The sequence below is a fragment of the Haplochromis burtoni genome, unplaced genomic scaffold, assembly GCF_018398535.1.
Source record: "Haplochromis burtoni strain Fernald_Lab_line unplaced genomic scaffold, NCSU_Asbu1 Contig_90, whole genome shotgun sequence".
Classification (NCBI taxonomy): domain Eukaryota; kingdom Metazoa; phylum Chordata; class Actinopteri; order Cichliformes; family Cichlidae; genus Haplochromis; species Haplochromis burtoni.
In genome coordinates, this window is record NW_024582451.1 from 244,294 (window position 1) to 271,334 (window position 27,041).

The 27,041-nt window shown below is 40.0% G+C and overlaps 1 protein-coding gene across 5 annotated transcripts in view; it reads left to right on the plus strand.

Moving 5' to 3' along the window:
* Positions 1 to 26,634, plus strand: part of LOC102290412 (myocyte-specific enhancer factor 2D homolog) — a 32,556-nt gene extending 5,922 nt beyond the window's left edge. The window contains exons 2-13 of one of the 5 annotated variants that reach the window (XM_005927556.2): positions 1,714 to 2,064; positions 5,521 to 5,724; positions 6,366 to 6,503; positions 9,649 to 9,865; positions 10,795 to 10,851; positions 11,402 to 11,583; positions 13,243 to 13,272; positions 16,425 to 16,545; positions 16,700 to 16,874; positions 19,353 to 19,421; positions 20,833 to 20,883; positions 21,396 to 26,634. In XM_005927556.2, the coding sequence (XP_005927618.1) occupies positions 2,011 to 2,064; positions 5,521 to 5,724; positions 6,366 to 6,503; positions 9,649 to 9,865; positions 10,795 to 10,851; positions 11,402 to 11,583; positions 13,243 to 13,272; positions 16,425 to 16,545; positions 16,700 to 16,874; positions 19,353 to 19,421; positions 20,833 to 20,883; positions 21,396 to 21,879 (1,782 nt within the window). In that variant the 5' untranslated portion in view covers positions 1,714 to 2,010 and the 3' untranslated portion in view covers positions 21,880 to 26,634. The remainder of the gene's footprint in view (positions 1 to 1,713; positions 2,065 to 5,520; positions 5,725 to 6,365; positions 6,504 to 9,648; positions 9,866 to 10,794; positions 10,852 to 11,401; positions 11,584 to 13,242; positions 13,273 to 16,424; positions 16,546 to 16,699; positions 16,875 to 19,352; positions 19,422 to 20,832; positions 20,884 to 21,395) is intronic. The other 4 variants (XM_005927558.2, XM_005927557.2, XM_005927559.2 and 1 more) reach the window with 4 other exon arrangements.
* Positions 26,635 to 27,041: the final 407 nt, after the last annotated feature.

Sequence of the window (27,041 nt, forward strand, 5' to 3'; positions counted from 1 at the left end):
ACGTTTTTAGTCCTTTGGAGGACTGCATTAAATTTGTTTTAAGAATGAATGAATTTATTCTATTAACCACAGTTTAATAGATTTTAAAATATTAACCACAGGTTCCTTAGTGTTCTGTTTTGTTATGCACTTATAAACCACGAGTCACTACGGGTGACCTTTTGATAAATGTAACAGTAATAACTTCATGGATTTTGAGGCTTTCAGTGGTTTCAGTGGAAATTAAAAGCCATTTGCAGGCTGCTGGTAGTCATAATGTTGAATTGGTTGCAAAGAGGTATACAGTGCTGCACCAAAAACCTCCTTGCAAATGCTTTGATCACCTGTAGTTTGCGTGGGAAATGCTTACTCGTCAGCTTTTATTTTGAAGGCTAATGCTTATCATTTTGGGCTTGCGCTGCTGTTTTTCAAGTTTCACTACCGCTCCGTGAGTAGTTAACAAATGTTTTTGGACAAGTTTGCAAACTAAGGGTGACCGTGGCAACGTGCTATTGACCAAAGCAACCAAAAGGAAGTTTTTGGTGCAACACTATATACCTCTTTGCAACCAATTTCACAATGAGGCTGCCAGCAACACTCTCTAACTGGTTGAGGAATAATCATTTTTTGGCCCTAATAACTAGAGGTCACCAAGGGGTCACTGATCAGTCTATAGGCTGTGTGACTTGGGTTAACTCTTTGGAAGTAGAAAATCTGTGATTTGGTCTAATCAGTCAAAATTTTATTTATTTATTTTTGGGGGGAAATCGTGAGCTCTGCCTCCAGGTCCAAGGGAAGAAGGACCATCCAGCTTATTATTGATCAGCGCACAGCTCAAAAGCCGGCATCCATTGTGGCTGGAGGTTTTCGTGCATATTGCATGGGTAACTTGAACACTTGAACTGCTGCAGAGAGCATCATTTTTCAGGGAGGACCTTGCCTATATTAGCAAAATAATGTGATTGCCAAACTGGCTCGCTTTAATTCAGACCATAGAAAACATTAGTTGAATTATAAAGAACCAAAAATAGAACAAAGCCTATATGTAGCACAATTTTGCCTTCAACATAACAGCGTGAAATTTGTAACCTTTAAGATAGTACTAACACGTTTAATATGTCATTGATTAAATATGAAGTTTAAATGATTTACAAATGAGCTCTTTCTGCTTTGGAACTGGGGGATGGACATATTTTTTGCTTTAGTGCTTGCTTATATTCACAAATTTTGATTGCAATGACTAAAATAAATCCCTTTCTCATTTTGACCTGCTGAAGTGAGTGTAAACAAAACACAAAACATCCAGCCTATCTTAGACCTGATCTGTTAGCTGTTACTTAACACTAAGGATGACAAAAAATCCAAATCTCATCATCAAATTCAATCTCTGGGAACATTTTCTGAGCTTGAATGCCTTTTCATATTTTTAATGCTTTGCCTGAAGAGATTGAGACAATGGCAGCCGATGAATTTAACCCATCGGTGGTGGTGTTGTGTGTCGCTTGGTGCCCCCTGGCCTCATAATCAGACAGCATTGTTTCCTCAGTTGTTTTCAGGTTAACTACAGTTGAACAAGTGGGGTTAGTCATTATTTTTTTCACACAAGTGAATGATAACTTACTGATTTCTGATTGCATGATTCCCACCATTAGATATCCATTGTTTTCCTTTCCTCTGTTTGTGTCATACATAAAGAACCTTCCAGTAACGTCTTTGTCTCTTTACTTTTCACAGGAGAGGAGTGTCGTCATCCTCACCACAGCAGCTGGGGGGGAAGTTTGTCACTTTAGTCCCCGTTGAACAAATGACGAACTGAGAACCATCTCAACCTCAAGCGTCTCCGCAGCACCCGCTCGTTGAAGGAGTCGACCACGTTGCCTCGCCACACTGGACAGAGAAATGTGTCTGTGCGTGTCCTCGAGTGCATGACCGCATCTCAGTGTTTTGTGGCTGCACTTCCTCTCTCACCTTCCGAGAGGCACTTCTGCACTTGACTGACTGCAACATTTGTCTTCATCACAACAAAGCATCATGGGTAGGAAAAAGATTCAGATCCAAAGGATCACCGATGAAAGGAACAAGCAGGTGAGGCTTAATTATTTATTTGGTTGCTCGTTTAATCTGCTGAAATGAGTCATTGAAGAGACTGCAGATTGAACCTCGGTGCATTTGTCTGTATGTAACACTGTGATACATATCCGATTTTTAAAGCACGCAGCTCCAGCTTGAGCATTAACCTCCAGAGTTAAGGCGTTATTTCAAAATAAGGTTCTCGTTTTTGTTACTTTTGGCTCTGACTCTGCATGTGCTGAGATTTGCGCCTGATCTACAAATTCAAATGTCATATTAAAAGCTTACTTTTCTGCTAAATCCACTAAGAAGGAGGAGACTTTTTTCCATATAAATGGAGCAGAGCTGTCAGCCAGTTAATTAAGAGCTTTAATCACCCGTGTGGTCAGGAGTTATGTGCAATTTTCTTAGTTCTCATGGTTCTAATTGTGACTGCTTTTCTTACTTGCGTCCTTTGTTTTTTCTCAGCAACACATTGTGTTTGCTTCGTACGCTTCAGTGCACTTTATCAGTGACATTTGGCGCTTGTTGCCTGTCCCTGCTTTGGTTAGTATGATGATATGTAAAACATGTAAAAAGGGAGATCTGTATGAAAAGAGGAAGGGGAAAAAATGAGCAATTTCTGAAAAATTTGTTTATTAAAAGTCTCTTCAAAAGCTGTTCTGGAGCTTTTGATCACATGACGTGACTTTTATCAGCTGAGGCAGTTTTTCTTGTAATCATAAAGTGACATCTCAGCCAAATTTGCTTAAAAGTTCAGATAAAAAAAAACCAAACACAGTTTAATCAATGAGTTAATAAAACATAGTGTAACCAGTGATAAGCTCACTTACAAGTAAAGATTACTACATTTTTTTTATTATAGGTAAAGCAAACGCACCGGGTCACCCCATTTTTGTTTCCTTTGAAAAATCACTTGTGAAGTGTTCTAAAATACAGCCAATATTAATTTTAATGGTTGACTCAAAAGACGAGAGCCCAGTGAGGCTTTATTTAGAAATCCATCTGTTTTAGGTATTATACAATACTGTTTTATAATAGTGTTTTATTCTGTGAGCTGTTTAATCCAAAAATGGTGTTCTCCGAACAGTACTTTGTGAGGACTGATCTGATCTTAAACAAAAAGACTCCATGTTTTATTGCCAAAAGTGGTGAACGTTGTGTGGTCATAGAAAGGTTCAGCATGCGAAATAAAAAGAAACCAAAAACTTGCATATTATAACATGATTAGAGCTGTATACTGCTAGTAGGCGCTGGGACAGTTTTACAGGGTCAACATAGCTGTCTAGATGTCACAGATTTCAAATGGCAGTAAGGTCATGATTTTGGGCTGGCCCCACACAGCTTTGTGATGTTGTTTGGCGTCCACATTCAAGTCCTGCAATGAAAGGTCTCAAGTACTAAATCAGGCTGTACCCCAAAATCTGCCTTTTCAGCTCCATTTGCTTCCTTTCTCTTCTCACTGCATGAGGCTGCCACTCCACTTCACAGTAATGATGGTGCTGGATGAGTGATGAGGTGATTCCTGCCAAACACAATGCTTTGTATGACAACTGAAAACTTCAGTTTTGTTTTCATCACACCACAGAATATTTTGCCTCATGCTCTCAGGCCTCCACGTGCTTTTTTTTTTTTTTCCCTTTGGCAATCTTCAAGCTCATTTTTTCCACAACTGATGCCTCCGAGACATTTTGCTCAAAGACCAAATTTGAAAATCGCTGCATTGATTTGTCTTTTCAGAAGATCGTTTCTGCCAGGTCGGACAGTAGCTGTAATTTGAATTCTGTACTTTTAATTTCTTCTCTCTTTAATCTACAAAAATGTTTGACGTTCTCATGCCCTCCAGCCCAGACTTTGTGGACATAACAGACCCTGAAACCTTTTCAGATAATGTGTGAAAATGGAGAGGCCAATTTCAGAGGCTGGAATTGGCCAAGGCCAGGGCTAGCCATAGAGTGTAAAAACGATGGACTGATCTGAAATGTGAAGGCAAAACCCAAGTGCCTTAAACCTGGATTCTTTTTAATGGCCAGCAGGGGGGGTGACTCCTGGTTGGAAAAAGATGGGAAAATAGGTTTAGTTTCCCGTTGCTCTGAGATGACTTTATGGCCTAAGACGCTGTTTTCAGGTCATGTTAAAAAGAACAGAGCTGTTTTTGTTAATTCTGGTTAATATCAGAGTTATCCAGAATGTCAGTCTGATCCACCCCTTGCTTGTCACTTCCTGCTGTCTGTTGGTGTTGCAGCTGCCGGCTACTGTTGCCTGCGTCGGCAAACCTGTCAGGCAAAATGGCCACGCCTTTAACTTTAGGTCATAACAAAATCTAAAAGGATGGGAGGGGGGGGGTCCAAAAAGAAAGAAAATCTGTTAATATAATGTAATAAATTACAAACAAGCTTTACAGTTTTAAAACGGGCGTCTGTAGGGATTGTCCTGCTTTTGGAGCCTTTCTAAAGGTGCCACTAGAGGAACTGTAGTTATTAGTACTTAACTTCAGCTCTGTAGGTTACCTCCTGGTTAGGTAAAGCTACTTTCACCTGCTCCCTTGTCACATTTAAACACCACATCTCTTCACATCTCTTATTTAGCAGAGTTTGATCCAGATGCCCTTCCTGATGCAAAAGGGGATTTTTGTCTCTGGCTGGAGTTGAATTAGTGACCTTTCTAAATACAGATATTAAATATAAAACAGGTCACCATGAAGCACAGAAATGACCGAGCATTCAGTTGCACAATCTATGCATCTCAACACTGACCGACTGATTCACAGTCAGTTGGGAAACAAATAAAAAAATAACACAATATAGGAAAAAGTTTATGACCTGCAGTATTTATGCCAAAGTGTGCATCTCTAGTTCAACTTAGACCACATCTAATTATAGATGTTAGGCTAAAAATATCAACAAATATCAAACTGTTTGTGTGTGTATATATATATATATATATTATATATATATATATATATATTTTATATTATATTACTAGTATATACAACACACACACATCAGGGAAAAATGATTATTGACTGTTTATTGTTAGCAACCAGAGTGTCTGAAGGCTATTTATTGTGATGATAATAAAGGGCCACAAAAACAAGGATGCTTCAGTATCGATGCTGAAAACTGACTCACTGTGCTTCATTGATGGCTCTTTATTTATGATGTTATTGCTATTGTTGTCACTTGTACACTGTTATTTGTGTGTGCTTTTACCTAATGTGTCTATCTGCTGTGTGAAATATGTGTTTGTGTTACAGGCAGTTGAAATAGTCATAGACTTACTTTGTCTTTGTAAAGATTTAATTTTATTTTGCAGGCCTAGACCTGTTTGCGTGTGGTGCACAGAAGACCTGTGTAAAGGTCTTTTGTAGGAGTTACAGCGTTAATAGTGCTTTAACCCTGAGAAACCGCTGGGATTTTTTTACCCTGCCCTCTGCTGTTTTTACAAATCCTTTCTTCTGTTTTCTTTCAGGTGACATTCACAAAGCGAAAGTTTGGTTTGATGAAGAAAGCCTACGAGCTGAGTGTATTGTGTGACTGCGAGATTGCCCTGATCATCTTCAACCATGCGAACAAGCTGTTCCAGTATGCCAGTACTGACATGGACAAGGTCCTGCTCAAATACACAGAGTACAATGAGCCGCATGAGAGCCGGACCAATGCCGATATCATTGAGGTTAGTCGATGCATCCTCACCATTTGTGCAGAAGTGAGTAAGCTAAGGCCTTGATTAGATTTTAAATAATATGGAAACTGTCAGGGCTGAACTGTTGCACCAACTCTTAAAACATAAAGAGCTGTATAATACTGGCAATATCCCATTTAATCTGTTAAATATGTAGCCATATGCTGCACAAGTGATTTGGTTTTTTTTGGTCTTTTAGCTGTATTGTCATCATTTCACCAGATTTTGATTTATTTGCTGTTTGCTTTTGTGTTTTTGATGTGACAAAACCAACAAGATTAAAAGCTTGGGCTTCTTGAAAAAGGCTTTGTGACTGTTGTTTTAATGCAGTCTCTGAAGAAAGAATTTGAAGTATTATCTTATCTTTGTGTGATCAGAGGCAATGTAACCGGCGCACCTCAGTGTCATTGTCTCACGTCACTGCCTTCATTCAGGGGTGTTATAGAGAAAGTAGTTATAATTAATGGGAACTGTATTTCTGACTTCACAACCGTGATCAAATAATTTTCAGTGGCAGCTGATTCTCTTCCACCTACATTTTCTGAAACACTTTAAATGATAAACTCATGATTCATACTATGATTGCAGTATCATGTCTTCTCACTTCTAAAGCCCAGTTTTTACATTTACAGACTTTGAGAAAGAAAGGCTTCAACGGCTGTGACAGCCCAGAGCCAGACGGCGAAGACTCGATCGACCAAAGTCCCCTTAATGATGACAAATACCGGAAAACCACAGAGGACCTGGATGTTCTCTTCAAACGCTACGGAGTAAGTTTTGTAAACTTCACACTTAAGTCTTCTCTTAACTCATGCAGCATTTTTTTTTTATATTGCAGTTTGTTCTGCTTATTGGTCAAACACTTGTCTGTTGTTGTTGTTCTGCTTTGTCTTAAGTACTGACAGGAAACTGCTACTGGTAGGAAGTTCCTCTAACGAGTTGTGTTACACTTTACTGTGACCTTTATAAAAAAATGCAGATTGCTTGATTGGTGTTAGAGATGGTGGTATTATTAAGAGCTTTTGTTTGGGGGTTGTTTTTTTTTTGGTCATTGTTTTGAAGGCAGTAAATGAGTTAGTCTAACTCATTTACTGCCTTCATATTATTCACAAGCGAGGACTAAAACTCAACACATCTGTAAAACCATTGCTTTTTGGTTTTTCTGGCCATGCATGCCTTCAGTTCTCTTTATTTTTCTGTTGTATGCCGATGATACTCACCTATATTTTGTGCTTAAAGACTCCAATTAAATAATTGTGCTTTTTACAATAATACCATGTTCATTTATAGTCAATAGATCAGAGTTAAGATCATAACATTTGTACACTGTATCAGCTGCACGCCAGGAAATTTGCACACAAAGGGCATTTTGAAGACAAAAGAAAGCAGATAGCACTTCATGTCTTTTATTTAAATGACAAAAGATTACTTGCATCAACATGGCTGCTATTGTTGTATGATTTTTAATTGACCACAGATGCATCAGTGGAAGCAAAACAGGTAATGAAAAGTTGCAGTAATAACTGTAAATCATTCAGAAACCTTGTGTCATTGCATATTTTCAGGTCCACCAGCTTCATATGAGGGAGTTGATGGTGTTCACTGAGTAGTCTGCTAAAAACTGAGAGAGTGGCATAACACTGCTATCTATAAACTGAGACGTCTGTTTATTACCATCAGTAGTAAACATTGTGAGAGTTCTTAAAATAAACTTTAAGGCTTCACTGGGTGCCACTTGTTCCTTTCTTTCTCTACCTTGGCACCCACCATTCACCTTACTGCATTTACCCCCATTACTCTACTGGATTTGAACAAATTTGTGTCAGACATAAATACAACACCGTGTAAGGTGGAAGTTCACGTGTTGTTTCATAAGCTGTTCAGGCAGGGTTTTGATGTTATAGCCTCATGGATCGTTAACGCTTTCTCCCCATAAAGATGACATTTGATGAGCTCCCCTGTACCCGTAATAATGTGTTTGACAGCTCAGTATTTATCAATGAACATGTGGTTTGATGACATTAGAATAGTTTCCAGTGGTAGCTGTATAGGCAGAGCTCACTCTCACTATAACGTGTGATGCAAACACAGTCATTTCGTTCTATAAGAAGCCCTCAGATATGAAACCACTCAGTTCAGAAAAGAGCTTCAAAGGTTACTCCTAGTCAGCTTTCAAGGGGTAAAGAGTTAAAGAAAACTGATTAATACCCACCATAACTGCATAAATACCTTCCTATTTCCAAATGACCTCTGCTTTCAAAAATTCTTGAAAAAGTGGTTAGTAGGCAGCTCTTAGGGGTAATAAAAGGCAATAATTTCAGTCTGGTCTTAGAAAAAAAGTACAGAAACCACTTTACGTAAAGTTTTTAAGGACATTTTAATGAGCACAGATTCAGGCAACATTACAGTTTGTATTTTACATTTGGTACAGCTAGAGTCACTGTGGACAGTTTTACCTTGTTTACTGCACCCTCATGCCATATGGGGTCCCACAGGGCTCAATCCTTGGACCTATTTTCTTTAGTTTGTGTCTGTCTTACCTCTGTAATGCTGATTATTGACATTCGCTTGTCTTATTTAGTAGAAAAACACAAACATGTAGCTTGTCTGCATTCCTGCCTTGGTGCCATTAAGGACTGGATGACTTCAAATTCCTTAAAACCAAACTGTTATTGGTACCGAACATCTTACTAATAGTGTCATTCCCCGTTTTGGACAACTAATAACTGACCCAAAGCAAACTACTCCTTTTTTTTTTTTAGCTTCTTAGTTTCAACTGTTATTTCAAATCTCTCAGCCCAGTCTTTATATGGGTTAGTATATTACAAAGGTCAGATCAGGACTTCTGAATAATACAGCTGAACACCTTATCCACTCTCTGATTTTCTGCTGATTAGATTATTGCAAGTCATTGTATATATTCTTAAATGATGCAGCACTTTTGCATCTACACTTGGTACAAGACTACTCACAAACACTTTGCGCTCCAAATGCATGACTCCAGTCCTCGCAAAATTACTTTGGCCTCCCATTCAGTGCAAAATTCAAATTAAGATTTTACTGATTACTGTTAATAGAAAGGGGGACTGCATTCAGTTTTAGCCCAACAAACTTCCTCTTAAAGTTAGCTCAGCACGATCAGTTCCTCGTTTTAAAAAAACTTTTAAAAGCCCACACTTGTATATTGGCTTTTATATCGTGGTTTTAATGTCATTTTATCTATTTGTAATTTTCTAATGCTACTTTTTTGTGAAAGTGAAAGAAATAAAGGTTGTTATTCTGATGTTCATCAAACAGAGAGCAATGACAGGTTTATATTTGCATTTTTTTTACTCTTTGATAATTATATTTTGACTTGTTTTTCTTTACTTTTTAACTTACAATAATAACTTAAACAATAACTTAAAATAATATTTTATAACATTGAAGGACCCACACAAGCCAGTGTAGGTCCTTCAATATTAAAACTTCTCCACTTCACAATATGTCATACGGCAACGGTTTTCAGTCGTGCTTCTTCCACAATGGTGAAATAAGGAAATGCCTGTAGACCCATATTCATATATTATGTGCACCTATTTGGAGCATGACAATACGTCTTAATTTTACCGTATTATAATAAAAAATAGGTATTACAGTGCCTAATTTTTCTTTGAAATTAGATTTGATCTTTTACAAATGAGACGACTAAAACTCTGGAGACAGTTTTTTCCATTACATGCTTTTATATTCGTAAACAATCGTGTAGTTTGTTAGTTGAAGCTGTGAAGTACAAACCTGCCGTGTTTTACCACTTTTTTTTTTAATTCCAAAAAAGTAGCGTGAGGCTAAATCTAGGTAATGTTCTGATTGTTATAAAGTAGTGCGGTAATGTCGCGCAGTGGGACTAAAAGTGACGTTTTCTTAATTTCGCAGCAGTCAACAGCTCCGCCTCAGACGTTCTCCATGCCGGTCACCGTCCAGGCGTCCAATCAAAGCACACTGCAGTTCAGCAACCCTGGCAGCGCACTGGTAACTACCTCCTATGTAACATCATCGTCGCTCACGGATACCCACCTCCTGTCGCCACAGCAACCGGCTCTTCAGAGAAATACGGTGTCTCCTGGGTTGCCACAGCGACCAGCCAGTGCAGGTGAGCGAGATGAGGAATGGCCTGTAGACCAGCAAAAGACAGTAAACAGTCTTCAGCGCAGGGATTTTTCTGCTTTTACACGAACATGACTTTTTTAAGTTGCTCATGTTTTTTCAGTGTGTTTGATCTAAAACAAAAGAAGTTGTTTAAAAAAAGAAAGATGACAAAAAATTATCCATGTTTGTACCCCCATAGGATTCATTTTGAATTCTTTGTAAACACAAGTAAACGTTGGCCTTTATTAGTTAATAGCAGAGATAATTACAAAATCAAGCAAGGCGACACTGTCAGGTAATCAGAGACTATAGCAGACACTGGAAGCATGCAGCTCCATATCATTATGCATAATAAGCTGCTTCATTCCTCGGGGAGAAATGCATGCCGCTCTCCTCTGGACTAATTTGCTCTGTGTGACATTCGCTACACTTCACTTACACTTTTTTTTTTTCACGTTTATATTAAATTTTAGTTGATTAGTTGATGCATGCAGGGGAGACCTGGAGTTAATATTTATTTAGATTATACTCAATTTAAAGTCCTTTTTTTGGATATACTCATACAGTTTGTGTAATGAAATGCATGGTGACATAATGCATGTGCAGCACTGGCTGGAGCTGAAACCTGAGGAGGGAATGAACAACTGTGTATAAGTCAATAATTAAGATAAAACAAAGAAACAAATAGAGTGCATATAGTATACAGTGTATCCATGAGCTGGGGTCTTTTTCAAAGTACAAAAAATTAAAATGTCCACTGTGGTAAAATGTTATGTGAGAACAAAAGGCAGTTCTCTCATATTTTGAGGCTTTTGTTGCATTAGAAATCACTGAGAACTCCATGTATTACCTTTTCTTCCACTGCCAAACCTTAAAGTGATGTTCTTGTTCTTAAGTCCCAACATTTCTATTAATTTAAGCTTTTATCAATAGGCGCTCTTCTTGGAGGCGACCTGAATAATTCAAATGGAGGATGTCCAAGTCCAGTCCGTGAGTATTAAAATATCTGAGCGCTATCTTCAACTTATTTGTTGTTTTTCACCACAGATCGTCCTTCTGTTATCCGGTCTGTATTGGGAGTATTCGTTCCTGCTCTCCTCCTCTGCACCGTCTGTGATTGTATCTCACAGGGATCAGGGGAAGCCACCAGTAACAACAGAAATGCATGGGATTCCCAGCACTTCCTGCGGGGAATGCAGTCAGCCTGGCACATGCCTTAGTTCTTTATTTCAAGCCTGCACCAGGAAAACATTTTCATTTACTTACTTTATATTGGATTTCTTGATTAAAAATGTCCAATCTTTTATTTATTAGTACTAGAGCACATTTGCCTCAACATATTCAATAATCTGTAACATTAGAGGGCTTTTACTCCTTGGTTCTGTTTGCACGTCTTTGAAAAACTGTTTAACAAAGAAACCTTTGGGAGGATTATGTAAGCCATCGTTGAGGGGGCACACCGTCTGTACCCCGCCGTCTGCTTTCACCTGTTTGATTTTCCTATTGATTTCTGTCCATTCACACCTCCGTCTCCCCGCAGCTAATGGATACACCAGTGCCAGGGCCTCCCCAGGCCTCCTCACCGTTTCCAACGGCAACAGTCTGGGGAAAGTAGTTCCGGCCAAGTCTCCACCCCCACCTCCGAGCCCCCAGATGGTCAACAGCCGCAAGCCAGACCTCCGAGTCATCACCTCACAGGGCGGAAAGAGCCTCATGCAGATGGTGAGCTTAACTAAGCCGAACTTGTGTTGTCTGGGTCGGTTTCTTTAACGCTTCGATCCTTTAACGAGCAGCATAACGCCTCCTGCCTTCACTAAAGTTACCCGCGATGTTGAAGCAAAGACAAACGATGAATCTGAAGGATTATTTCAGGACCACGGGAGGATTATTTTCATTTCTTATCTCAGGAAAGTTTTGTGAGTGAGATGGAAAACCATACAAAACTCTGGGAATTCATATTGATGTGTTGAATGAAATTCAAGAATTACACAGAAGATAAACAGTCTGTTATAGAGGAATGCTTGCCATCAGTTTTGTGCTTTAGTAAAGACCTGGGGGAAGAGTTTTTGTGCTCAACTCTTCTCATTATTTAGTCTAGGAAAGCGAGTAAAGTCGTGTTGAATCAGCCTACTCCCACCGACACACCGATGAGATTTCTCTCCTCTCTTTTCCTGAACCAAGCGTGCACCCACGTTTCTTGGAGGCATGTTCAGCAGTGTCTGTGCTAACAAAAAACAGTCTTGGTTTCATCGAGGACTTAAAGTTCATTTCAACAGCGAGGTCCATTTATTAGCTGTCCTTGAGCTTTCCCTCCGATCACACAATATTCCTCTGCACAGTGGACCCGCCACATAATTAAGATGTACACGTTTTCATTTTTTTTAACACTTGAACCACCAGGTCAAATCTGAGGAAAAAGGGCGACTTTGGCTCAGAATAAGATGTATTAAAATATATTGGGTATCAAAGAATTACAGTAATGTAATGAATGTGATGGGCAGTATATCATGGTGGTTCTGTATTGGTTACTTTTCCCATGAGTACCCTCGTGGCTCAACTAGGGATTGTATAATTAGAGTAAAGTAACATAAACGTGGTCTTAAGAACTTAAAAATAAGGGGACTGTACTTCTATAAGTTTTTAAAAACATTTCACCTTCTTCAGATCTAAAACCAAAAAAGTGGAGAGTCTCAGACATTTTAAACCCTCGCGTGCTTGTCCCTCAGGTGGTCATTGACCCACTATTGATCATGAGCGTCACCACATGACCCAGGGTATGAAAAAAGGCATGGGTCATTACCACCAGAGATTTCAGGTGAATCCACCATGAGACTGATAGGTTCTCCGTCCAAAGTGTTGAACTGAACTGAAGAAGCCTCTTGGATGAGAGGTACAACATCTACAGTACAATTGCCTTATTTTCAAGCTTTAAGACTACCCTGCCCTGGATGACTGAAAACCTACACAGCCACAAGATAAACATGCACGAACTGCTGGTGTTTTAAGAGCAGAAAGCAGCCTCTGCTACCCAGCAGTATTAAAGATTTTTTGCTGCTGTACTACTTCATATTTCCTGCAGCTTTTCCTGTTTTTTCTTAGCTCGGTACAAAGTGATAAATATGTTGACACTGTAACGGCTGAGGGCGATTGTGTGAACGAAAGCTCCAGATTAGTGAGACCAGTCATTACATTTCTAATGACTGTAGGCAGGCAGAGTGATGGCACCGCCGCACATTTCATAATCAGACTGCAAGTATGTCATTGTTAAGCAAGCCACCAGTGAAGTAGCTGCCAGACTACAGTAAGTAGTTTTATTGTTGTTCCATATATCTTTTTTAATTACCCCAGAGTTGTAACCCTCTCTGTTACCACCCTTTGCAGACAGAGGATGAGCTGGAATTGGTAAACGAGGTGATTTCCCCCACGTCAGTCACTCGCATGAGTCGATGGCACATTAATAGCATGGATGCAGTTCTCTTATAGGAGTTTCACATTGTTCTGGTCTTGCTCCACTCACATTTCTTGGGATGGTCTTTCAGTTTGTGGTTCCCACCTGACTGCATGTGGTTCAGGGCTCATGGATGTGTTGTTCCAGCATTTCTTTAGTCGTGGGCTCATAAACCTGTCAGTGATCTAGAAATACTCAAGTGATTCAGACCTTCACATGAATCAGTTTTGTTTCAGCAGAAGTGTCATACTGTAATGTGCACCTGTAAGTTTTTGAACCATGCAGGTCCATTTACTTCATCATACGATGCCACTTTAAAAGCATGGATGTCTTCTCGAGGCACCACGGAGCATGCTCCCTGCTCACTGACACTCACACCGACTCATTCCACCATCCTCCAAAAACTGTGTGAAGTACAGATGTTTAAGAACTAACTGGCATTACATTAAAGGCATTTCCTCTGTCACGTATGCATATTTAGCTCTGAAACACTAGGATTTAAACATTTTAGGATTGTGCACCTCTGTATTTATGGTGTTACTATAACAAATTGATTAATGGTTAAGATGAAATAAAGCTAATTAGCTATGTTTTTGTGAGGCGATGGCTTCGGCTTTTTAAATAGGACAATTTTGTGTTGAGATTTGTTGAAAACAAGCTATTATTCCACTGTTTTCTGACTATTCTTGGGCATGATTATTATTTGAGACAAAAAAAAATGTTATAGCAACATTTACTTATCCCACTTTTAATAATACTGGGGGGAGGAAAACATTGAATTTTCTTGTTATTCTAAAAAATCTGCCTTTGATTTAAGCTGAGTTTACACAGAGAGAGATGATGGTTGCTGCTGATGGTGGTGGTGGCTGCTGCCGTTCCCCCTCTTTCACAATTCCTCCCAAAGTTGACAGGCAAGATTCTCATTTTCCAGAGAAGAGTGATTAATTTTCATCGCTCTCACCTCGCCGCTCCTCCTCACTTCTTCACAAAGGCAGATAATTGAATCCGGCTCCTCTCTCCGGTCTGTCTCTTCTCTCTCTCTGTGTAAATTCAGCGTTGCAGTCATAACTCTGTCCGAATGTTTCCTCTCCGGATGATGAGCCTCAGCATCGAGAAGAGTAATTCCAGACCTGAATTACTGCGTCTTTGGCCTTTTATTCGCAAACCTTTTATTATTTCCTTCTGTTAAAAACCTCCATCTGCTTTTATCTGTGATATAATTCAGCTCAACCTGACTCTGGAGGGTTGTGTTTCTTCACAGATTTGTGTGTTTCAGCGAGTGTACATAATAATAAAACCTCAGGGCAGCAGTTCCACAGATTTAGCAGTGTGACTGTGGCACCTGTGTTGGAGAAACACTGAATATCTTGTCATGTAAATGGGTGACTGGATGTGCAAACAGTCATCTCCGTGGCTCCTATAAAACTGAGTGATAGAAACATAAACAGGATGCTTTACCACTCTCGCAGCGCACTGCAAACCTTTACTGACATCCACTGGAGAATCATGAGATGAGCTCTGCATTGAGGCAAACAGGATCAGCTTCACGATAGCTGCAGATAACGTCACCCGTTTGTAGTTTATTATAGTGAGACTGGAGAGTTTATTCTGAAATTTACCATTTAAAATTAAAACACACTATATGCACAGTAGATGATATTAAAATTGAAATGGGAGATTTTATTTCCTATTAAATGTTTATGCCATTTTTTTAAATCGAAAGGCCAAAAACACAGTGAGCAACTGTATGTATGAATACGATGGTAAACTGAATGAAGAAATCAAAGAGCCATTTTGGCTGCAAGACCCTGTGATGTACTTTTATCGCTTTTGACCTTTTTAAATCAAACAAAATCTTGATTTATCAAGAAAATATGGCAAATAAGTGCAGATGATACAGACTGGGAGGAGTTTCTGCCATGTGAAAAACTAAGTACACCCTCAATGCTTCCTTAGTTAGCATGTTACCTGTTAAAGTTCATGACATTAGAATAAGAAAAAGACAGAATGAGCATGGCTTGTTTGGGAGGGTTAACATAAGACATCTTCTTCTCTCCAGGAAGAACGTGGCAGCACAGCTTAGGTTTGCAAAGCTGCATCTGAACAAACTGCAAGACTGCAAAACAGAATATCAACACAAACACCCCATACCAGCTGTCAAGCACGGCGGTGGAGGGGTGAGGATTTGGGCTCTTTATGCAGCCACAGGACCTGGGCACCTTGCAGTCATTGAGCCCAGTGAAATCCTCTGTATACCAAAATATTCTGGATGCCTGCAAACTTCAGTGAACTGAAGCAGTCTTGTAATGGAGAGTGGGCCAAAATTCCTCCACGATGATTTGAGAGACTGATAAAGTCATACAGAAAACTATTAGTTAAAGCTATTTCTGCTAGAAGCGACTGAATCATGGGGTGTACTTATGTTATCACAGAGCTGTACTGACTCCTATTTAAACTTTTTCACATCACTGTGGATGTTTATATCCAGATAAGCCATATTAAACTTAAACAGTGATTGTATAATTTTTATTGAACATATTTGTGTAGGTTTTTACATAAAAACAAAGAGCACCAAATAAAACAGTAAAGAAAAAAAAATGAGACGAGATGGATCCAAATTTTGCTAAAATATTTTAAATCTGTTGATGTTTTTTAAAAATGCATTGATAAAGTATTGAATTTCTACAGAGTCTGTGTCTCGTCAGAGTCGATCTGCTTGGGAGGTTTTACTTTCACATAATCTTTTATCTAGTTAATTGATCTGATTTACATTTTGGTAATTATCATTAATATTCGTGGAAGCTTAATTTGAATAAAATGTGGCAACTGAGGGTTGAACAATGTGCCTTTAATGTAATTCTATAAATCACCGAGAACAATGAAAGTGTTTTTGATGCATGTCATCAAGAACGTCCCGACAGTAAATCCACACTTAACTCTGAGATTTACTCCATGTGGAACGCCATTATGAATCCAGCCATGTGCACATCGTCATTCCCAGCATGTCAGAGTGTACATTAAACAAAAAATAAGTCTTGACTCCTTTGGGTCACATGTGGAAGTTTTGATCCTTTCTGTCCTGCTCTCACTAACATGCTGTGGTCCTCTTTGGCAGAACGCCCAGCGGCTGGCAGCTGGAGCTCAAACTCTCACCACGCCAGTGGTCTCTGTAGCCACACCGAGCCTCCTGGCACAGGGGCTGCCCTTCTCCGCCATGCCTACAGCGTACAACACAGGTGAACTCAACACGAGAGCTTTGGCAGCAGCGATATCCTTTTTAGATGAAACAGAGTTTAATAATTAAATAACAAGTTTATGTAATTATTCACCCTGATAGCTTAAAGAAGAAATCTATTTTGAATTCCTGCTGTGACCTTTGCCCCCTCTCAGAGTACCAGCTGACCAGCGCGGACATCACTGCTCTACACGCTCTGGCGTCACCAGGAGGCTTGCTGCCCACCGGCGTGTCCACATGGCAGCAGCAGACGGTTTCCCAGCCAAGTCAGCAGCAGCAGCAACAGCAAACACAGCAGCAGCTTAACTTAGCATCACTCAGCAACTTGGTGTAAGTCTGCTCTTCATCTTCATCTTCAGCAGTTGAACCTGCACTCAGGTCCAGAGACGGTGGCAGCTGAGACGTTCCTGTAATGCCTCTCTAACCCTTTTAATGCTGATGTACTGAATCTACAGACTCTCCCATTTAGCTTGCATGATATCCATACCATGACCTTTATATGCAAGCAATCCACATCCTTTTTTTTAGTGATCTGGTCTCTCACCAGCATCTCACCATCTCAGCCTTCTCATAACATCAGTCTGAACACTGTTCGGCTTTTTCTGGGTTGATTAAAAAAAAAAAACATTACGTGGAATGAAGAAGTGGTTTTATTGCCTCACAGTGGAAACAAAATGACACAACTATCAGATAATTATTATTATCGAAACCCTTTATCACCCACACGGTTCTCAGTCAACTAAAGCTCCCCTGAATAACCTTGTTAGGCATCGTGTTTATGTACGCTCAACTGACTAGTAAACATCAGGTGGCTCGCTTGGCTGAAAAGGCACTACTTTTCCTGTTAAAGTGAATCTTTTACTGGAAGTCATGCTCCTGTCATTGGCTGTTATTGGCTGTAGACCACTGAATAAGTCTCTTTGTTTGCCCCTGTTGCGTACAACTTTCCCTGAGCCATGCTGAGACACAAATAAAGAAAAAATATCACAGCATCAAAAACAAATATGATGAAGCTGCTTCCAGCTACACTGAGAGCTACACAAACTCCTTATAGTGGAAGAAGAATACAGGTCACTGCATCTTTAAACTGTGTGCACAGTGAAATGTAGTACAATGTCTTACGTGAATAATTATAAATGGGATTGTGTGTTTTACTTCCTACAGAGACAGAGTGCAACCTTTCATTCTGCAAAATATCGTTATAAAGGCCAAAAATATAGAATTTCATTATGTCAAAGGAATATTTTAGGCTATTGTCTAGTTAGCTGTGGCGAGTTATTGTTAGCAAACTTCTGTGACATTTTATGCTGTCCAAGATGAAAGCTGATCAGTGTGAAAGAATCAGGATAATATCCTCAATCATGGCTACAAAACTGTGATTGTGCGTTGTACAGGGGTAAAAGTTCAACAGTTTTGTAAGCAAAGATAGCGTGGGACAAACTTAGGATGACCCTGCTGCCACAGCGTTTATCTACTCACATGCTTATCAACCAGACAGCACCAAACAAACTTAAATCGAATATATGGAAGTAAAACTTAACTGCCTCAGAAGCAAAATGACACAACGTCAGATGATTTGCACCAAACTTGGAACAGAAAAAAAAAAGGTTAAAAATGAAATCTATTGAAGTTTGGCAGCAGAAAGTTGTTTGTATGATCTATCATCCAGCTGTTATCAGAGCCAACAGCCATTTGTCTTCATCCCAGTTCAGCATTAACCATATAGAGTCTACATTCATCAGACTTGTTCTACCCAAATGGATTAAATCCAGGATTCATAGCGAGGCTATATTCACCTTATAAAGATGCTAAAACTGTCGAGTGTGTGTAGGCATTTCATTGCAGACATAACGTTACAGCCTTCTGAGTTACCCACAGTTTACAAACTGTCACAATCCTTTAGCTTCATTAAAAAATCATAGCGATGACAAAGTGATGTTTAGATATTTAACCAATCAGCGACAAAGTGGTGTCGGTGTACTGACAGTGGGTTAGAGCTGCGTTAAATCTGAGCTGTGGCAACATTGTAACTCCAAACCTTTCTGATACCCTCCGTAGTAGCTTCCCTAAAAAATATAACTACACGTCACTCTGATGTCACATACGTAGGCTAAATGAAGGCTGACTGTTGATGTTATGCGGTTTTTACAGTCTTAGTCTGGGTCACTGAACTCTTCTTGGTGGAGGCACCTTCACTAAATACAAATTCACAGGTTAGCTGTGTGAGGGTAGGACCTAAATGCACTCTGTCTCTATAGGTTTAATTCAGCTTTGGTTTCCCTCAGCTCAGGAGGGAAACACAAAAAGGATTTCGATCCTCGGTAAACTATTTTGTCAGTCAACCTGAAAATTTATAGGAAGTGAGAAACGGTTTTAAAGAATCGCCACAGTTCCTCGGTCCTGATGTGAATGGTTCCTCATTTTAGGAAACAAACCTGCCCGCATTTGTTTGTCAGCACAACTTTGGCTCGTCCTTCATGAAAACATTCAGTCAGACTTTGCCTCATGTGAAGATGTTAGATCTTCTGCTAGCAACGTAGGAAGAATAATTAAATGTAATTTCGATGCAATTCGGGACTTGCATGCACAGTATGATGCTATTTTCAATATGGAGGAAATGCAGTGATTTAGAGAAACTGTTATCAAGTTAAGCAGATGGTTTCACTGTTTTTCTCCCTTAATAAGCAGCATCTGGACTGGATTATATCAGTGCGGTGTGGGTGTGACTGAAGAGCTGTGTGAGCTGGGTTGGGGTTTGGTAGCGTGAACACCAGAGCCTTGAAGTGTGTTCTCTCCTCTCGTCCACAGCATGTGGGGCGTGGACAAACAGAGCAGCGAGCTGTCTAGCCAGGTGTCCAGTCTGGCTGCCAATCTGAGGTGAAAAGCCACTAATAGTGTGTGCGTGTGTGAAATGTCATGACCTTGTCTGTAGGGGGGGCTGTAGTCCACTTTGCACTTGAATGGGATTCTGTCTAAAACACAAACAACACTCAGTGCGTGCTGCCGTAGACAACGTTTCTTTTATTCTTTTTACTAACAACCGGCCTTAAAAATAAACTTTTTGAGCTTATTATTAATTTTGGGAAGACAGAGCAGGAAGAACTCTTCAATAAGAGCTTTCAAGAATATTTAGACTGTAAAAGAAAGGATTGCTCCGTCTATAATAAAGGCCTTGAAGCTACTCCTCATTTCTTTATGTTTTCTAGGAAATTTGGAAATACATGCAGCAGTTTATTGACACCCGAATGGGAAAAGAGTACATAAGGCAAAAAACTGCATGTTTTGTGTGTTCATCATCAATTTTGACATGATCCTCAACATCAAAGAAGGCCCAAACCACGACAGAGCATCCTCTGTGTTTCACTTAAGAAATCGGAACAAACTCTGTTTTTGTGACAGGCAGCTGGTAACGACGTCTCTAAAAAATACACTTCTAATTGGTTCTTTGCTTAGTTGTCTGTTATGCATAGAAAACATTTAGGGGCTTTCTTATGCTTGAATGATTCACAGGTCAGTGTTAAGTGGTTTAACAAACAAAACAAAACAAAAAATGCTCAGGTACAAGGATTGGACCGGTAATGAGTGAAAAAACAACCAATTTCCAAAGAAACACTTGGAAGGAACTTCAGAAATCCTGGAAAACTACTGTTCAAGATCAAAATACATTAATGTCTTTCTCCTTGGAAGCAAAATATAAAGAAATGAGGGGTGACATAGGTATTTTACCTAATTGTTTTCACAGTGTATTTCCAAATTAGGCCAATAGATATTTACTTAAATTGATCATTTATATATCTTTTTTTTTTTAAAATGTAAACATACGTGGATACGGTGGCCCTTAAGGATCAAACAAAAAGCTGCAAAAACTGAAACAGCAATTGGACAAAAGGCACAAACATTAAAAGTAATAATTTGTACCATGTGATTTACATGCCATCATGTTCGCCACTCTCAAGCTTTGAAGAAAAGAACTTTGTCCATGTCTTTGCATTCGATCTTGTACTCTGTTACTTCTTTAGGGCCACCGTCCACACTCAGGTGTTCCGATTAACACGTGAATTCCTGCATAAACGCTCCACACGTTGTGTATTGTGTATTTGTAGATCAGAAAACAAGATTTTCTTATGGGTTTTGTTGTGCTCTTGCTTCCAAAACATTATGAACATTATTGCTGTTGTTGAAAAGAAAACGTTGCCCGCAATAATGTTTCACACCTCTCTCCACACATGCCTTCTCGTCCACCTGTTCCCTTTGGTTTGGGCTCCAACATTTTGTTTTCTTCCCACAGTGTTGGCTCTCCGTCCAACCTGCTCTTGGGTAGAGATGAGTGGTTGGGCCGGTACTGTATCACACTTCCTTTTTCCTGTGTGTCTGTGCGCTTTTGGCTGCCTCGCTCTCTTAGCATGTCTGGTGCCGTCTGCAGTCAAACAGGAAAAGAGACTTAGTTCCGGCTTCCGCCATGTTCTCTAACCCGAGATTACTTTGTGTTTTCTCATTCTGGAGTTTCTACACCGTCACAGCTGACTCATTGCAAACCACCCTGTCACTTGAATCATTTCACGCTTCTTCGGCTGTTCTGTTGATCTTTTGGGAGCAGTTGGGATCTTAACTCCTGCTTTTAAAAGGCTCAGATTTGATTGTTTTTATGGAATAATGGAGTGTTGCTTTTCCCTGTTGGTGCTGTGCTTCGTAATGTGGGTTATGTCTTCACATGAGTGGTCTTCCAATTTTTCCATATTCTCTTTTGTCAAGTGGCTAATTATTTGTAAATTGTCTCTTGCTTTTCCTCTTTGTTCTGCCCTTTATCTTCCTTCCATTTTTCTTCCTCTGCCTCTGTGACCCCATTCTCAGGCCGGTGACCAACATCCCTCAAGGCGCCATGCTGACCGTCAACACAAACTCCGGCGTGAGCATCAAATCGGAGCCCATCTCGCCCGGCCGGGATCGCAGCACCCCTTGCCCTCCTCCGTCTACCACGCCATCCTCGACCTCAGGAGGTACCATCCTGACTGCTCCGCCTCAATACCCCGGCTCCCTGCTATGCCTGGAGCCCCCGACCGGCCGCTCGCCCGCAGACAGCGTAAGCAGCAACGCCAGCTCCTTCGAAGGCAGCGACCGCGACGACGCTGGAGCGGCCGGAGGTGGCACTGCAGGTGCGGGAGGAGGAGGCGGTGGGGCCGGCGGTGGAGGTGGAGGTGGCAGCTCGGCAGGTCCCACCAGCCGGTCCGTGCCGCCCGACTTCAGCCCGTCGGCCGAGCTCCTCAGGGCGTCGAACGAACAAGACCAGGAAGGAGGAAACATCAAGCGCATGAGATTGGATGCCTGGGTCACATAAAGGCACCAACACCTCCTCTCTGCACCCACAGTGAAGTTTTGGTGACTCCCACAACACGCACCCACACTCATTCTTAGTCCCACCACCACTGCCCCGACCCCACTGTCATGTGACACTATCATCACACACAGTTATATTACTCAGCTACGTCACCCAGAGGCTTTGCCAAAAACCCCATTAAAAACAAGCATAAAAATCCTGATGGACGGCTCCGAGCTCAGCTGGATATTTTAGCCCCTCGGATGGAGGGACAGTAGATTTTTAAAGCCTTCTTGCTTGAATGGACTCCCACATATTGATATTTTTCTTTTTCTTCTTTGGTAGAAATACGTTGTTTAAAGTGAAACCACGAAACAAACATTTCTCTTTCACACGGTTTCCGTATCGCCTCCATGTATTTACATCGACCTCCTTTCATTTTAATACAATGTGACTCGTGGCCTGTCGACATTACGGGACTAATGCCGCACGACTCGCCACTTCCTGCTCTCCAGAATCCAGCGTTTATTTAGGCTGCGTGCTGTCGATTCTCCTGTAAGGCACTTCCAAACTGCACTAAAGGAAATAACTTTATCTGGACAAAGACTGAGCAATTTTTGGCACTGACCAAAACAGACTCAAGCAAAGGTCTTTCTAGGTAACAATATTTCTGCGTCAAAGGATTTATTTTATTTTTATTTTTTTTTTGCCTCTGCTGCCACGACCTCATGCAACCAGGCAGGCCCCGAGCCCCTCAGGTGGCACTCTGCAGCTGTGTGAGTCGAGCACCTCGCCAGAGTGCCAATATCAACTTCTCTTTGAGATTTAAATAAAAGAAGAGAAACAAACAAAATGCCAAATGCCCCTGTTCTCTATAGGGACATGCTATCGCTCGCACTGTCGTGAAACATTGAATTGTATTGGCGGTCACTTTGTTCACAGACTGGGGTGCTCCTCCCGTCCTCTCACCTCATCTCCTCTGGAACTCGGATGGAAATCCAGCCGGTTACTCAGCTTATTAGCAGGAGTAGATGCCATCCAAGTGAAATTCAATAGTAAGAGTTTTTTGAGCCTCTGTTGGCTCTTTTTTTTTTTTTTTTTAATTTGATTTGATTTGATTTTTTTGGAGTAGGGAAGTATTTGGTTCTCTAAGTCCAAGTGTTCTCTATCTGTTGGTATTTTAAAACTCTGTTAGTCGTCCAGAAGTAGGAATTCCGACTTTGTATAAAAATCACTCCTTATACAAAAAAAAGCTTTGATGTCCTCTTTAGCTCTCTATAGCTCTCCTTAGCTCTTTGCCGTGTTTCGAAAAAGTGAAAGGAAAAAGACATTTTTCTATATTTCTACCGCTTCAGTTGGCGACAAAGTAAAAATAGCTTTTCGGCTTCAACGACGTGTATGTACATATGAATATATTTGCATAGACTTTGCTAGGTATCCCTAAAAACAAGCAATGTGTTGATTCTCAGTGGATCTGTTTGCATATATGAGTGTGCATTTGATATGTTTTGAGATACAGGTGCAGGGGTTACGCCACGCTGGGTGGTGCTGGCGGATCGGACGTGTTTCAAGTAAACCTATTTTATTCTAGTGTCGATGGTGTGTGCACTTTCCGTCTCTCACTCACAGAGGCCTGCTTGGTTGTGGTGTCATCATATTCGCTTGCCACAGTTCTTCTTCTTTCTTTCTTTTGAAGAAAAGAACCCACGATCAAAGAAAGAATCCTACACCGTGACATAAACTTATTATCAGGACACTGCCGTTCACTTCTAGCGTAGAGAGGTAAAATACACTTTGACGGACTCGTGTAAAATCTTTTCCACGTCACGGTAAGCTGACAATTTCTTTTTTTTCCCATCGGGAAAACCAAGTTTGACGTTTAAGTGTAGCTTTTCTTGAACAAATCTGTTTTTCGTTGAACCATTTCAAGTGTGTGTATTGGTGTGTGAACCCAGGCTGTTTTTCGCTCTCAATTACTTTACCTTTTTTTTCCCCTGGAGACGATGCTCAAAGTGCAGACCGGCTGTTATTTAAACAATCCTACACCTTTCCGTCAGTGTAGGTGAGCAGCGTTTGACGCCGACTCTGGGTTCATGCTGCGAGTCGGAAAAAGACATTGGGGCCGCGTGGGATTTTCTCCAAAAGACTGACGCGTCTAGCGGCGGCGTTGCTGAGGTATTTCATCGTCATCATCATCATCTTTCCTAGTATGTGTGGAGGGTAGTTTTTCACTCCACTGATTTCAGGTTAGCGCTGCTTTCCCCTCTCAGTCAGCCACGGTTAGCAATTTAACAGCCAACACTTTCAAAGAGCGCTTATTGGAGAAGTTTTTTTTAAAGGAATACTTATACAGTGAGTGGGAACGAGGAGATCTGTGCTTTTACTTATGTGGTCAGTATGTACACAAAACACCAGCCAACACGCCTGATGCTTACCTCTAATGCTGCATTTACATTATTTACAGCTGCAGATTCAAACGTTAAAATACAAATTTCCCAAAAATCACTAAAGAAAGTGAATAATGTGTGATTCCCTCCAGAGTTTGTCAGAGTTGGGAAGTGATGCAAGCATGAAAGCTGTCAGTTATCTTTAGTGTCTCTTAACCTTATAATGCCCTTAATACAGGAGTTTCTGAGACCTCTATCTCATTAACATGATCAATACTTGCCATAATTTTAAAAACTTATGGACAAAACTCTTTTTTTTGGTCTAAAATTAACATTGTTGTTAACAAAAAATTGCCAAAAACACCCAGTGCGTCAAATGCGATACAAAGAAATATATAGCAAGTATATAATCAAAATATATCATACACAACATGATATAGCAAAAACATTTTTTGTGGATTTTGCTATAAGGGTTAATGAACATCTCAGTTTGAAAAAAATCAGAATTTTCTGGCTGTTTTTTGATGGGTTGGGTCTTACAGGGTTAAAAAAGGGTGCCCATTTTTCTCCTTATACACAATATGAGTCTAGATTCGATTGTTTGGGGACAATTAGAGATGTCACCAATCAAAGCATTTTACGTGTATTATTTAAGCATCGGTCTAAAGTGCAGTAAATCCCTGCATCAGGACCCGGAGGAGATCAGGAATGATACAGATCCATCCGCCGTGGCGACACCTTACAATGAAAGGTTTGGTTTCCAGATGAACTTTGAGGCTCTCCAAAGGCATGATAGTTATTCATTTAGAATCCTAATATGTATGCAATATCACATTTCCATGCTGAAACGACTAAATGTGACCAGCTGTGGCAAATTCCGATGTCAGAGAGAAAAATTCCAAGTGAGAATCTTGAACCGTTTGCAGGCCTGTGTCACCATTTGGATAATTTTTACACTTAAAATCAATTCAATTAAATTTGTCGTTTTTATCCCCCGCTTGTATAAAATGTACATACATAAATTTGGATGTCTCCACCTGACACGTTTTGGTGTTAACGACCATAAAGTCAGCTCGAGCTCAGTTATGCGTCGTCTGCATCCATTTTCACAATACTATAAAAGTATCGAGCTCAGGCATTTACATTACACAACTACAAGCCGCGGCACATCTCAGAGTTGAGATGTAAGATCTCAAAATTAATGCAGCACTTTTTTAAAAAAATTTTTTTAGTTAAAATGACAGAGTGAGCTTTAGAGGTGCTGGCAGGCAGAGTGTGACCGCTGGACCGTCGTATCGAGCCTCTTCTCCGGCCCATCAAGAAATTTCAAGATGTCAAACTATTCCTTTTGAACACTCGGGATGCGTGTCCGCCTTCCTGCAGACAGAGCTAACGATCTCCTCTCGTACCACCCGCTCATTTCCACTTTTAGAAAAACTCACCTTCAGTGGCATCTCTTCGTTTCTGTGGGCGCTGATGTTTGACTGAAATGTGACACCACACCGATTGGCTTTGTTCATGTACAAAAGGGAAAAAAAAGGTTCTCTGTCCAATCTAGCAGTGTAGTCACAAGACAATCTATATGAGAAATGAAAACCTGCACCCCTGTTACTTGTTGTGTACAATGTTTTTTAGAATCTCACTATTTTTGGATTAATTTGTGCTGGTGACAGTTCCATTGTCTATTATTATTATTATTATTATTATTATAATGATATTATTATGGAGCTTTTATTTTATTGCTATTTTTTGTGTAGGATAGCCAACTGTTTTTAATTTCCTCTTTCTTATTTTTCTCTTCCGTATCATAAACATATAGTACTGGTTTCCTTTTTTGAGGCAACTTTGCTGACAATTGCACGATCAGTTATTGTGGTATTAGCAAATGCAATGAAGGAAATACCAGTTAAATGCTGCAGTTTTAATTAAGATACAGAATATATTTATAAAAACGGGAAACAACTGAAATTAGTAAAATCCTGAAATTTGAAACATGTAAATGCATGGGATACAGGTAACAACGACATATGTTACGTACAGTAATGATAAGGACATGCATCAGAGATGAGTTTTAAAGCAACTCAGAATAATGTAGCATATGAAATACTAAAGATGAAATTTATAGCTAATATATTGTGTTGAGCTGGTCTGCTTTGGGTTTTGTTGTAAAGAAAATATTTCTTTTTTTGTTGTTTTTTTTTGAGAATGATATACAGTTTGTGTATATTTTCATATACAAAGTATGCACTGATATGTTATTGAAATTCTATACCGCTTTTACAAAAAAGTGTTTGTTGTACCAAAGTATCCAAGTCCCTTGAAACCTTATCCTTTTTGCGTATGTTTTACCGTATTTTATATATTAAATAGACAAACTGAGTGAAATGAATTTGGATCTGTGATTCATTTTTTTGTTGTTCCTGCGTCGAGGTGGGGGCAAAAGTGCTTTTATAATGACTCATCCGGAACATGTGGCGGCACAGCAAGAGGTGCGAAATACCCAGAAATCTTTGTGAATTCAGTCCATTAGTGCATTCACGTGTCTCTTTCCTTTTTTCCTTCACCTCTTCATCCTCTGCTTATTGTCACAGTTACAAACACGTGAGACGGAGGTTCGATTCGCACATTCGACAATAACCAGACAGCCAAATTTAGCTCATCTCTCACAACCTCTAAGGAGGTGAGCAGCAACTGTGCATCAACAACATCTGAGATTTAAGAATGAATAATTGTAGTTTTTCTAAAAAGCCAATATTATCTTTTAAGGCGCTGTTATTGTATATGGACTTCACTCAT